The sequence below is a fragment of the Hippopotamus amphibius genome, chromosome 15 (assembly GCF_030028045.1).
Source record: "Hippopotamus amphibius kiboko isolate mHipAmp2 chromosome 15, mHipAmp2.hap2, whole genome shotgun sequence".
Taxonomy (NCBI): domain Eukaryota; kingdom Metazoa; phylum Chordata; class Mammalia; order Artiodactyla; family Hippopotamidae; genus Hippopotamus; species Hippopotamus amphibius.
Window position 1 is genome coordinate 18,717,851 of NC_080200.1, and position 13,178 is coordinate 18,731,028.

The 13,178-nt window shown below is 38.9% G+C and overlaps 1 protein-coding gene across 1 annotated transcript; it reads right to left on the reverse strand.

The window, feature by feature from the left end:
* Nucleotides 1–6,486: 6,486 nt before the first annotated feature.
* Nucleotides 6,487–11,813, reverse strand: LOC130836286 (olfactory receptor 7C2-like). The gene is made up of 2 exons (XM_057708346.1): nucleotides 10,854–11,813; nucleotides 6,487–6,564 (listed from the first exon to the last, which is right to left on the reverse strand). The coding sequence occupies exons 1-2, from the start codon at nucleotides 11,754–11,756 to the stop codon at nucleotides 6,487–6,489; spliced, it is 981 nt and encodes a 326-aa protein (XP_057564329.1). The 5' UTR covers nucleotides 11,757–11,813.
* Nucleotides 11,814–13,178: the final 1,365 nt, after the last annotated feature.

Sequence of the window (13,178 nt, forward strand, 5' to 3'; positions counted from 1 at the left end):
GTGGAGAGAGAGAATTTCCAAGGTGGCAAAAAATAGGAGGATGTGGAATTCATCTCTCTCCACAAATGCATCAAGAATACATTTACCTGACACCCCTTGGATACCAAAATCCACAGATGCAGTTCCCACAGATACTAAGGGACAACACTGTGTAGCCTTTTCAGATTGGTTTCATTCACTTAGTAATAGGTTTCCTCCAGTCTTTTCATGACTTGATAGCTCTTTTTTTGTTTAGCACTGAATAATATTCCATCATCTGATGTACCACAGTTTATCTATCAATTCATCTACTAAAGGACACCTTGGTTGCTTCCAAGTTTTGGCAAATATGAATAAAACTATAAATCTCCAAATAAATAAGAATACATCTACAGATGGAGCAATTCTCACAGAGTACCAGCTGAACACTAACAGAAGACCTTGGACACCAGAAAGGGCAATGATCCCCATATAGCTGGGTAGGACCAAAGAAAGAAGAAAGGAAAAAGAAGAGGAGATGGGACCTGTGACTCTGGGTGTGGGGATCTGAAGGAGAGGTTTCGATATCTGGGGAAGCCCCATCACTGACTGGGAAATACGTTCAGACAGAAGGGGAAGTCTGAGGCTGTCAGGGCAGGGTAAAATGGCTGGTGTGTGGCAGACAACAGAGTGAGACCTACACAGATGGCCTGTGCCACAGCACTGCACACCCCAGACTAGGACCTGTGTCCACTAGTGTGCACTGAGGCTGGGGGCTGGAACATGGGGACTGGAGAGCAAACCCAGGGAGAGGACTGCTGTTTGCTCCCTGGAGACAGCCTGAGGGGATGGGAGGGGGAACATCTGCAGTCGAGAATGCTTGTGGAGGAAACCCAGACTGCCATAGAAGCAATTGCCACTGTTGAGTGATGTACAGGGGATGGAGGTGCCATTGCAGCCTCTCTCTCCCCATGCATTGCCTCCTGCTCACCCCAGGTCTTAGGAAAGGCCCCCACCAGAGCTGGCCCTCATGTACCTGCTGGCAGGCACTAGAAAAGGCCCCTGCCAGGGCTGATCATCTCACGCGGGCCACTGGGTGCTAGGAAAGTCTCCTACTAGGGCTGGATCTCTTGCTTCTGTGGCCGCTGGCTTCCCTGTACACCTCATCACTGACAGGACTGGATGCCTTGTGGCTGCTGACCTCTCTGTGCATCTGTCACCACTGGGGCTCCCAAACCCCAGCAGCTGTGCCACCTCCATGCCCTGCACTCACCGGGGCCCAAGTGCTCCAGGACAGCCTCGGGAGCAGACTCCTGTGGGTGGCGCTCATGCAGAGGTGGGGTTAAAAGCACAGCTGAGACCCAGGGGTGGGGCGAGTAAGGAAGAGGAACAAAAATCTTTCTATACAGTTGTACAAGCTGCAGATGAAATCCCCGTGATTGGCTTGGTAAATGATGCTGCATCTATGGAATACCTGATTGGACAATGAGCATTTCCACAGCTAAGATCAGCCTAGCTTTAGCAGCTGTGGACTTTGGGGGCAAGTGCATGCAGGAGTTGGGCCAGGTCAGAGTTTGAGCTTCCCGACAGTGCCCACAGTGAGTCCGGAGGAATATCCAGAGGTATTGGAGGGGCTCCTGGGAAGACTGAGGTTGGTTGTGGCTCAGGGTGGGGGCAAGAACATTGATAGCTGAGACCCTGGGGAAACATTATTGTTACTATTATTTTTTCAATGTTTTGTTCTCTTTTATTATTATTATTATTATTATTTTTATTGTTTTATTTATCAAAAATTTACAATATATTTTTAATTATTTTCTTTTCTATACTTCACTTTAATTTTTCATTGTTTTGTGTTTTTTTTCCTTGTTCTCTTTGGCATTCATCTTGTTTTTTGATAATTTTTGTGTGCTTGATTTATGTTACTTTGGTTTTCTTTTAGTTTGCATTCTGCTTTTGTTTCATTTTGTTTTTGTTAGTTTTGTTTTTAATTGCTTGATTTCATTTTTGGATTCTTTTGTTTGTCTGGTTGTTCTTCAGCTTTTTGTTTTCTTTGCTTTTGCTTCTGTTTCTTTTTTGTGTGTTTGTTTCTGTTTAGTTTTGGTTTTACCATTCGGCTTGAGTTTAGTTTGCTTGTTTGTTCTCTCTCTCTCTCTCTTTAATTGTTGTTTGTTTTTGTCTTTGCTATTTGTCTTGGGTTTTGTTTGTCTGTTTGTTCCCCCTTCCCTTTTTTTCTTTTTTGCCATGTCATGCAGCTTTCTGGGTCCTGGTTCCCTGGCCGGGGGTCTGGCCTGAGCGTCTGGGGTGGGAAAGCTGAGTCCAGGATACTGGACTACCAAAGAATTCCCTGCCACAGGGAATATTAATTGGCAAGAACTCTCCTGGAGGTCTCCATCTTGAACCCAAGACATGAATCCACCCAGCTGCCTACAGGCTCCAGTGCTGGACACCTCACACCTAAAAAGCAGGAAGACAGGAACAACTGCATCCCCATCAGCAGACACAGTGCCTATCATTGTACTAAGTTCACAGAACCCCAAAAATACACCACCTGACACAGTTCTGCCCATCAGAGGGACAAGATCCAGCTCTACCCACCAGAGCACAGGTGCCAGTCCCTCCCTCCAGGAAGCCTACACAAGTCACTGAACCAACCTTGCCCACTCATGGAAGACACTGGAAGCAAGAGGAACTATGACCCTGCAGCCTCAGGAAAGGAGGTCTCAAACACAGTTAGACAAAATGAGACTTCTCATATAGATTGAGAAATATGTTGTAGATGAAGGAGCAAGGTTCAAAACCCACACGACCAAATAAATGAAGAGGAAATAGGCAATCTACCTGAACCAGAATTCAGAGTAATGATAGTAAAGATGATCCAAGATCTCAAAAATAGAATGGAGACTTGGATAGAGAAAATAAAAGAAATGCTTAACAAGGGTCTAAGGGAACCAAAGAACAAAGAGTGATGGACAACACAATAACTGAAATGTAGAAGGAATTGATAGCAGAGTACATTCTTCTGAGGAGAAGAGTGGATAAAGTGAGCTGGAAGACAGAATGGTGGAAATAAGTGCTGTGGAGCAGAGGAAAGAAAAAATAAAAAGAAATGAGGACAGTCTCAGAGACATCTGGGACAACATTAAATGCACGAACATTTGAATTTCAGAGGTCTGGGAAGAAGAGAAAGAGAAAAGGTCTGAGATATATTTGAAGAGACTATAGTTGAAGAATGCCCTCACATGGGAAAGGAAATAACCACCCAAGTCCAGGAAGCACAGAGAGTCCCATACAGGATAAACCCAAGGAGAAACACACCAAGACACATATTAATCAAACTAACAAAAGCTGAATTCAATGAAAAAATATAAAAGCAGAAGGGGAAAAGCAAAAAAATAACATTTAAGGGAATCCCATAAGATTATCAGCTGATTTTTCAGCAGAAACTCTGCAGTGCACAAGGGAGGGTAGGATACATTTAAAGAGATAAATGGGAAAAAACCTACAACTAAGATTACTCTGCCCAGCAAAGATCTCACTCAGATTCGACAGAAAAATCAACAGCTTTACAGACAAGCAAAAACTAAGAGAGTTCAGCACCACCAAACCAGCTTTATAAGAAGTGCTAAAGGAACTTGTCTAGGCGGGAAACACAAGAGAAGGAAAAGGCCTACAATTAAGAAAGTGGCAATAGGAACATACATATGGATAATTACTTTACATGTAAATGGATTAAAGCTCCAACCAAAAGACACAGGCTGGCTGAATGGATACAACAACAAGACCAGTATTTATGCTGTCTACAAGAGACCTGCTTCGGACCTAGGGGTACATACAGACTGAAAGTGAGGGGATGGAATAAGTTATTCCATGCAAATGGAAGTCAAAAGAAAGCTGGAGTAGCAATACCCATATGACACAAAACAGACTGTAAAATAAAGACTATTACAAGAGACGTGGAAAGACATTACATAATAATCAAGGGCTCAATCCAGGAAGAAGATATAATAATTGTAAATATTTATGCACCCAACATAGGAGCAACACAATATATTAGGCAAATGCTAACAACCACAAAAGGGGAAATTGACAATAACACAATAATAATGGGGGACTATAACACCTCAGTTACACCAATGGACAGAACATCCAGACAGAAAGTTAGTAAGGAAACACAAACCTTAAATGACACATTAGACCAGATAGACTTAATTGATATTTATAGGATGTTCCATCCGCAAGTAGCAGAATATGCTATCTTCTCAAGTGTACGTGGAACATCCTCCAGGATAGATCACATCTTGGGTCACAAATCAAGCCTTCATAAATTTAAGAAAATTGAAATCGTATCAAGCATCTTTTCTGCCCACACACTTTAAGACGGTGAGCTTCCTAAGGCCTGTGTGTACCAGGCCTGGATAGCCGGGCCTGGTCAGCATAAAGTTCAAACAAAGGAGGAACAGAAAGAGCTGTCTCCACCTCTAGTCTCTTTAAATCATGGGTTCTTTGAAACAATCTTAATTGTAAGCCTCAGGTAATGATTACCTGGAGCAACACAGATAACTGTGCTTTTTCAAACTCTTAAGTTGTCTCACTCCTTTTGAGATTAATCAATGCCTGCTGCTTAGAGTTAATCCATTGTTCCAGACCCCTGTTGATTGTTTCGATGACCAGCCCCCTTTTATATGATTCATACCTCTAAAGGAGTATGTAAGATGTATGTATGACTCCCTTGTGGGTCTCTCCACCCCCTTCTGGTGTGCTCGCCAGAAGCTATTGTACTTTTGCTTTCCTCTAATAAACTGCTACTCTGTTACACAAACTCGAGCAGTGCTTTGTTATTGATTCCAGGAGAAATTCTTTTCTTCTGGAGATCAGGAATCTGCACCCCTAGACAGATTTCATGGCATGAAGACTCGATATCAATTACAGGAAAAACACTGTAAATAGCACAAAAAAATGGAGTTTAAACAATATTCTACTAAATCACCAAGAGATCACTGAAGAAATCAAAGAATACTTAGAAATAAATGACAAAAAAATGACAACCCAAAACATGTGGAATGCAGCAAAAGCAGTTCTAAGAGGGAAGTTTATAACAATATAAACCCTACCTCCAGAAACAAGAATAATCTCAATGAACAACCTAACCTTACACCTAAAACAATTAGAAGAAGAAGAACAAAAGAAGTAGAAGAAGAGAAACTATAAAGATCAGAGCAGAAATAAATGAAATAGAAACAAAGAAAACACCGGTAAAGAGCAATGAAACTGAGCTATTTATTTGAGTAGGTTAACAAAACTGGTAAACTTTTAGCCAGACTCATCAAGAAAAAAAGGGAGAGGACACAAATCAATAAAATTAGAAATGAGAAAGGATAAATCAAAACTGACACCGTAGAATTACAAAGGATCATAAATGATTACTACAAACAAGTATATGCCAATAAAATGGACAACTTGGAAAAAATGGACAAATTCTTAGAAAGGTTCTACCTTCCAAGACTGAATGAGAAAGAAAGAGAAAATGTGAACAGACTAATCACAAGTGAAATTGTAATTAAAAATCGTCCAAAAAACAAAAGTCCAGGACCAGATGACTTCACTGGCAAATTGTATCAAATATTTAGAGAAGAGCTAACACCTATCTTTCTTTAACTCTTCTAAAAAAGTACAGAGGAAAGAACATTCCCAAGCTCATTTTACAAGGTCACCACCATTCTGATACCAAAATCAAAGTTATCACAAGCAAGAAAACTACAGACCAATATCAGCGCTGAATATAGATGCAAAATTCCTCAACAAAATACTAACAAACAGAATCCAACAACGCATTAAAAGGATCATGCACCATAATCAAATGGTATTGCTCATAGGGATACACGGATTCATCAATATTTGCAAATCCATCAGTGTGATACACCACATCAACAAATTGAGGAATAAAAACCATATGATCATCTCAAGAGATGCAGAAAAAGCTTTTGAGAAAATTCAACGCCAATTTGTGATAAAAACTCTCCCAAAAGTGAAAGGGAAAAAACCTAAACATAATAAAGGCCATAGTCAATAAATCCACAGAAAACATCATTCTTTTTTTTTTAAAGAAATCATAACATTTTATTAAAGTGCATTTGGTTATTTTACTTAGAAAGGCAGGCATGCAAAGTGTGCCAAGGTTTTTGATATTTTGCAAAAATTTGCTAAACTTATAAAGTCAAACCTGTTTGAGTTTTAAAGGGTAGCCATTTTTATTTTCCTTATGAATTATTTTATTTCTTTGTTTAAGGCTAATCTTGCAAAGTCAAAAGTATAAAGAGGAGAGCAGTGAGCAGGGAAAGAGGACAAAAGAGAGAGAAAATAAAGAGATTAGGAAGGGGGGAGAGGAGTAAGTGGAGTGGGAATGTGAGGAACATCTGTGGATATATTGCCTATGAATGAACATTTATTTTCCTAAAGCCAGATATCCTTTAAAAACATTGTAAAAAATCAGAAGCCACTTGATGATAAAAAGTTGACTGCCTTTTTCTATACAGAAATAATTAAAGCCACATTTGTTTTTTTTCTTATTAATTTGAAGGACACTAAGAGGCAGAGTAAGGTTGACTGTGGACAAAATTTGCAATGCTTATGTTTTGTCACCTGAGTTCTATTGCCATGTTCCTCTTCCACTCTCTCCTCACTCATCTGGCATTCACCCTTACACCCCCAAATTCCATCAACATTTGGATAAACTTTCCCTCTATCCTGATCATTAAGAGAATTGTCTGCTTAATAGTCACTTATTTATTTGATTAGCTGATTAAACTTTTTTTTATGAAAACATCATTCTTAATAGTGAAAAACCAGAAGCAATTCCTGTTAATCAGGAACAAGACAAGAATGTCCACCTTCACCACTATTATTCAATATTGTTTTTGGAAGTCCTAGCCATGGCAATCAGAGAAGAAAAAGAAATAAAAGGAAGCCAAGTTGGAAAAGAAGAAGTAAATCTACCACTGTTTGCATATGACATCACATTTTCTTCTATACACACAGAATCCTAAAGGTGTCAGAAGAAACCTACTACAGCTACTCAGTGAATTTGGTAAAGTTTCAGGGTACAAAATTAATGCACAGAAATCTCTTATATTTCTATACATTAATAATGAAAGATCAGAAAGAGAGATAAAGGAAACACTCCCATTTACCATTGCAAAAAAACAAAAACAAAAACAAAAACCTAGGAGTAAAGCTACATGAAGAGGCAAAAGACCTGTACAGAAAATTATAAGCTATTAATGAAAGAAATCAAAGATGACAGACACAGATGGAGACTTATACCATGTTCTTGAATTGGAGGACTCAACAATGTGAAAATGACTGTATTACCCAAAATAATCTACAGATTCAGCACAATCCCTATCAAATTACCAATGGCATTTTTCAAAGGATTAGAACAAAAAATTGTATAATTTGTATGGAAGCACAAAAGACCCCAAAGAGCCAAAGAATTCTTGAGAGAGTTAAATGGAGCTGGAGGAATCAGGCTCCCTGACTTAAGACTATACTACAAACCTACAATAATCAGAACAGTATGGCACTGGCACAAAAACAAAAATATAGGTCAATGGAACAGGATAGAAAGCCCAGAGATAAACCCATGCACATATGGTCACCTAATCTTTGAGAAAGGAGTCAAGAGTATACAATGGAGAAAAGACAGCCTCTTCAATAAGTGATGTTGTGAAAACTGTACAGCTACATGTAAAAGAATGAAATTAGAACACTTCCTAATACCGTACACAAAAATAAACTCAAAATGGATTAAAGACCTAAATGTAATGCCAGACACTATGAAACTCTTAGAGGAATACATAGACTGAATACTCTGACATAAATCACAGCAAGATCTTTTTTGATCCACCTCCTAGAGTAATGAAAATAAAAATAAATATAAACAAATGGGACCTAATGAAATTTAAAAGCATTTGCACAGCAAAGGAAACCATAAACAGGATGAAAAAACAACCCTTAGAATGGGAGAACATATTTGCAAACAAAGCAACTGACAAGGGATTAATCCCCAAAATATACGAACATCACATGCAGCTCAATGTAAAAACAAAAACAAAAACAAAAACAAACAACCCAATTAAAAAATGGGCAGAAGACCTAAATAGACATTTCTCCACAGAAGACATACAGATGGCCAATAAAAACATGAAAAGATGCTCGACATCATTAACCATTAGAGAAATGCAAATCAAAACTCTAATGAGGTTTCACTTCACACTGGTCAGAATGGCCATCACCAAAAAATCTAGACTCAATAAATGCTGGTAAGGGTGTGAAGAAAAGAGAATCTTCTTACAGTGTTGGTGGGAATGTAAATTGATACAGCCACTATGGAGAAGGGTATGGAGGTTCCTTAGAAAACTAAAAATAGAGCTACCATAAGACCCAAGTATCCCACTACTGGGCATATACCTGGAGAAATCCATAATTAAAAAAGGTCCATGCACCCCAATGGTCATTGCAGCACTATTTCCAAAGCCAGGACATGGAAGCAACCTTAATGTCCACGAATAGAGGAATAGATATAGAAAATGTGTGTATATATATATACACACACATACAATGGAACATTACTCAGCCATAAAGAGAACGAAGTTGTGCCATTTGCAGAGACTTGGATGGACCTAGAGATTGTCATACAGAGTGAAGTAAGTTAGAAAGAGAAAAACAAATAACATATATTAACACATATATGTGGAATCTAGAAAACGGTATAAATGAACTTATCTGCAAAGCAGGAATAGAGACATAGATGTAGAGGACAAAAGTATGGATGCCAAGGGGGGAAGGGAGGGTGGGATGGATCTGGAAATTGGGATTGTGTGTGTGTGTGTGTGTGTGTGTGTGTGTGTGTGTGTGTGTAAAAGAGCTAACTAATGAGAATAGACAGTATAGAATAGGAAACTCTATGCTATGTTATGACCTAAACGGGAAGGAAATCCAAGGAAGAGGGGATATATGTATACATGAGGCTGATTTACTTTGTTGTATGCAGAAACTAACACAATGTATTCAAATAAAAAAAAAGATATGAGCTATCGAGTATGAAAAGACATGGAGGAAACTTAAATTCATATTACTAAGTGAAAGAAGCCAATCTACATACTGTATGATAGCAAGTATATGACATTCTGGAGAAAGAAAACTCTGGAGGCAGTATAAAGATGAGTGGTTTCCAAGGGTGAGGAACAGAAGAGGATGAATAGGTGGAGCATGAGCATTTTTAAGGCAGTGAAAATACTCTGTACGATAGTACAATCATGAATAGTTGTCATTATACATTTGTCTAAGCCCATAGAATGGAGAACATCACGAATGAACCATAAAGTAATCTGTGAACTTAGGGTGATAATGATGTGTCAATGTACATTCATATTCAGTAAAAAAAATAATGCACTCCTCTAGTGAGTGACGCTGGTAATAGAGGAGACTATGCATATTTGGGGGTGGGGGAGTAGGGGTTATAAGGAAAATCTCTGTACTTTCCTTTGAATTCTTCTGTGAACTAAAACTTCTCCTTAAAAAGTCTTATAAAAATCCTTGTTATGAGGGAATACGGGGATATGTGTATAAAAACAGATGACTGAACTTGGTGTACCCCCCAAAAAATAATAAATAAATAAATAAAATTAAAAAAAAATCCTTGTTATAAGTTACCAAGATTGAAGGTTGTTACTGCAGTAGAATGGAGAAATATACTAAAAAAAGGTGTTATTGGAAAATTTCAATGAGATAATGTATTTAAAATGCTTAAACAGTGGTAGAATATACCTAGTACTGCTGTTATTTTTATTGTCAATATCAATATCAAAATAGAATCTCTTTTCAACTCCTAAGCTTTTTATTTTCATTAATTTATTTATTGGCTGCTTTGGGTCTTTGTTGCTGCACACAGGCTTTCTCTAGTTGTGGCGAGCAGGGGCTACTCTTCATTGAGGTGTACAGTCTCCTCATTGTGGTGGCTTCTCCTGTGTCAGAGCATGGGCTCTAGGTGCACAGGCTTCAGTATTCGTGGCACATGGGCTCAATAGCTGTGGCTCACGGGCTTAGTTGCTCTGTGGCATGTGGGATGTTCCTGGATCAGGGATCGAACTCATGTCCCCTGTATTGGCAGGCAGGTTCTTAACCACTGTGCAACCAGGAAAGTTCCAATAAGCTTTTAATTAAATCAACACATTTGTATTTTTCTGGTCCCGACTTTGTGTTTAACCATGCACTCATCCATTTTTCACACCATTCAACAAATATTCACTGGGCATAAACTTCTGCCTAGGAAAAGTACTAGGCATTGCAGTTTCAAAGATAGATAAGCTATAGTTCAGAAATTCAAGATATCTATGCTGCGGATGTGTAGAGAACTTCACTAAATTTGATGTGACTGAAAGGAAAGTGAATCAGGACAAAAGGCACTTTGAGTTGATCTCATTCACATACCCTCCGGAAATGCCTCTGTAAATGATTTTGCAGGGCAACATTTCCATGGTAGGTTTACATCCCATCAATTTGAGGATATATATTAAATACATGAGATTCTATTTATTTTTCAAGAAATTTAAATTGCTACTGAATATAACTAAGAAAATACCAGGTTTTATTCATACAAAATTAAAATGACTGGTTACAAAATGAAAAAGGGAATGCAAGACATAACCTGAAGGAAAATAGGGCAGTGAAGACCCAAGGAAAGTTTTCCTTTAAAGCGTGAATATTAGGAAAGATAAAAATATTAAACAAAGGAAGCCAGGATTTCTGGTCCTCAATTTTATGTGCCTACATACTTATGAGAGTCGTATAAAGGCTCTGTCATTGAGAAATGGTGCCCTGCTGAGGAGTCTCACCAGGGCTCCCTTCATGTCCTTGTTCCTCAGACTGTAGATGAAGGGGTTCAACATGGGAGTGACCATGGTGTACATCACCGAGGCCACCAGACTTGTCCTGGAGGATGAAGTGGCTACAGAACTAAGGTAGACCCCAAGGCCTGTGCCATAGAACAAGGAAACCACTGAGAGGTGAGACCCACAGGTGGAAAAGGCTTTGTACTTGCCCCTGACTGATGAAATTCTCAAAATGGAAGAGAAAATCTGAGAATAAGAAAAGAGAATCCCAGAGAGAGGAAAAACACCTAGGACAATAGTCACAAAATAAACTGCTATGTTATTGATGAGGGTATTTGTACAGGCGAGCTTCAGGACTTCAGGAAAATCACAAAAATAGTGTGCAATATTCACATTTCTGCAGAAAGAGAGCCTCAAGAGGGTCAAGGTCTCAAATAGGGAGCCTGTGACACTGATGCACCAGGACCCCAGGGCTAGCAGACCACAGAGCTGGCGGTTCATGATGACCGTGTAGTGCAGGGGATGACAGATGGCCACGAAGCGGTCATAGGCCATCACGGTCAGGAGTAAATTGTCTAGGCATCCAAATACAATAAAAAAAAATACCTGGGTGAGACATCCTGCATAGGTGATAACCTTGTTCTGTGTCTGGAGGTTTAGCAGCATCTTTGGGATGGTGGTGGAGGTGAAACAAAAGTCAATGAAGGACAGGTTGGAGAGGAAGAAGTACATGGGTGTGTGGAGGTGGGAGTCTGAGATGATGGCCAGGATGATGAGTAGGTTCCCAGTGAACGTGACGAGATACATGGACAGAAACAACCCAAAGAGGAGAGGCTGCATGTCTGGGTCCTCTGTGAATCCCAGGAGGAGAAAATTTCGGACTCCTGTTTGGTTTTCTCTTTCCATGAGTCTACTGGGCTTGCCAACAAGGATGAAAAAAACAATGGAAAATTTACTCCAAAATAGAATTTCCCAATGTAACAGAAATATCCTTAATTCAAACCCAAGGAATTCATGAAGTTATTCATTTTGGCTAAGTGTTGGCCTTCTTCGATGACAAATTGTGGTTACTGTTGCTAAGAGGAAAAATTGTCTCTAGGCACAGCAGTTTTCAAGTTGTGGTCCATAACCAGCACCATCAGCATCCCCTGGGAACCTGTTAGAAATGCACATTTTTAGGCTCATCTGAACTACTGAATCCGATACTTTGGGTATGAAGCCAGCACCTTGTGATTCAAGAAGCTCTCCTGGGAATTCTCATATACACAAGTTTTAGGAGCACTGCTCTAGTGCCTGCTTGCATCTCTAAATAATCATCCTTTCCCAACATTCTTTATGACTGCTCTTATATATTATGCTCAGTGCTTATGGGAATGGGAAATTCCTTAACTCTAGGCAGATCTTCCAATTACTGAGAGGTTTTTTCATTGTGCTGCCTTTCTGTAATTTCTATATCTTAGATCTTCTGGACCTTGGGGGCTCCTTCTGCTAAAAAATAGTGACTTATATCATCATTAATCACCATTTATGTTTAATTTATATTATCACTGTCCCTATATTAATTTAACCAAAATTGAATTTCTAAATATCGTGTTCTATATATATATATATGAAATCTGAAAAAAAAGGTACTGATGAACCTAGTGGGAGGGCAGGAATAGAGACACAGATATAGAGAATGGATTTGAGGACATAGGGGGTGAAGGGGGAGCTGGGAGGAAGTGAGAGAGTAGCATTGACATATATATACTATCAAATGTAAAATAGATAGCTAGTGGGAGCCTGCTGCATAACACAGGGAGATCAACTCAATGCTTTGTGATGACCTAGAGGGGTGGAATAGGGAGGGTGGGAGGGAGGCTCAAGAGGGAGGGGATATGGGGATATATGTATACATATAGCTGATTCACTTTGTTGTACAGCAGAAACTAACACTACACCGTAAAGCAGTTATACTCCAATAAAGATGTGAAAAACATTATTATAGTGTTCTAGAGTTCCTAAATACTGATTTTGTCTTCATCTCAGTTCATCTTTTATTTTTAGCTTTATTGAAGTATAATAGATTTACAAAATATTGCCCATATTTTATCTATCATCTATCTCTCTATATATCATCTATCTGTCTCTATATATCTCTATATCTATATATATCTAGGTAAGTTTGGACTTAGGCATTCACCCCAATACCATCACCACAATCAAGTTAGTAAACATCTATAACCTCCAAAATTTTCTTGTATTCTTTTGTGTGTTTGTTTGTTTTTGTGTGTGGTAAGAACCTTGAATTATCCCCTCCTAACATATTCTAAATTGCAGAATATTGTA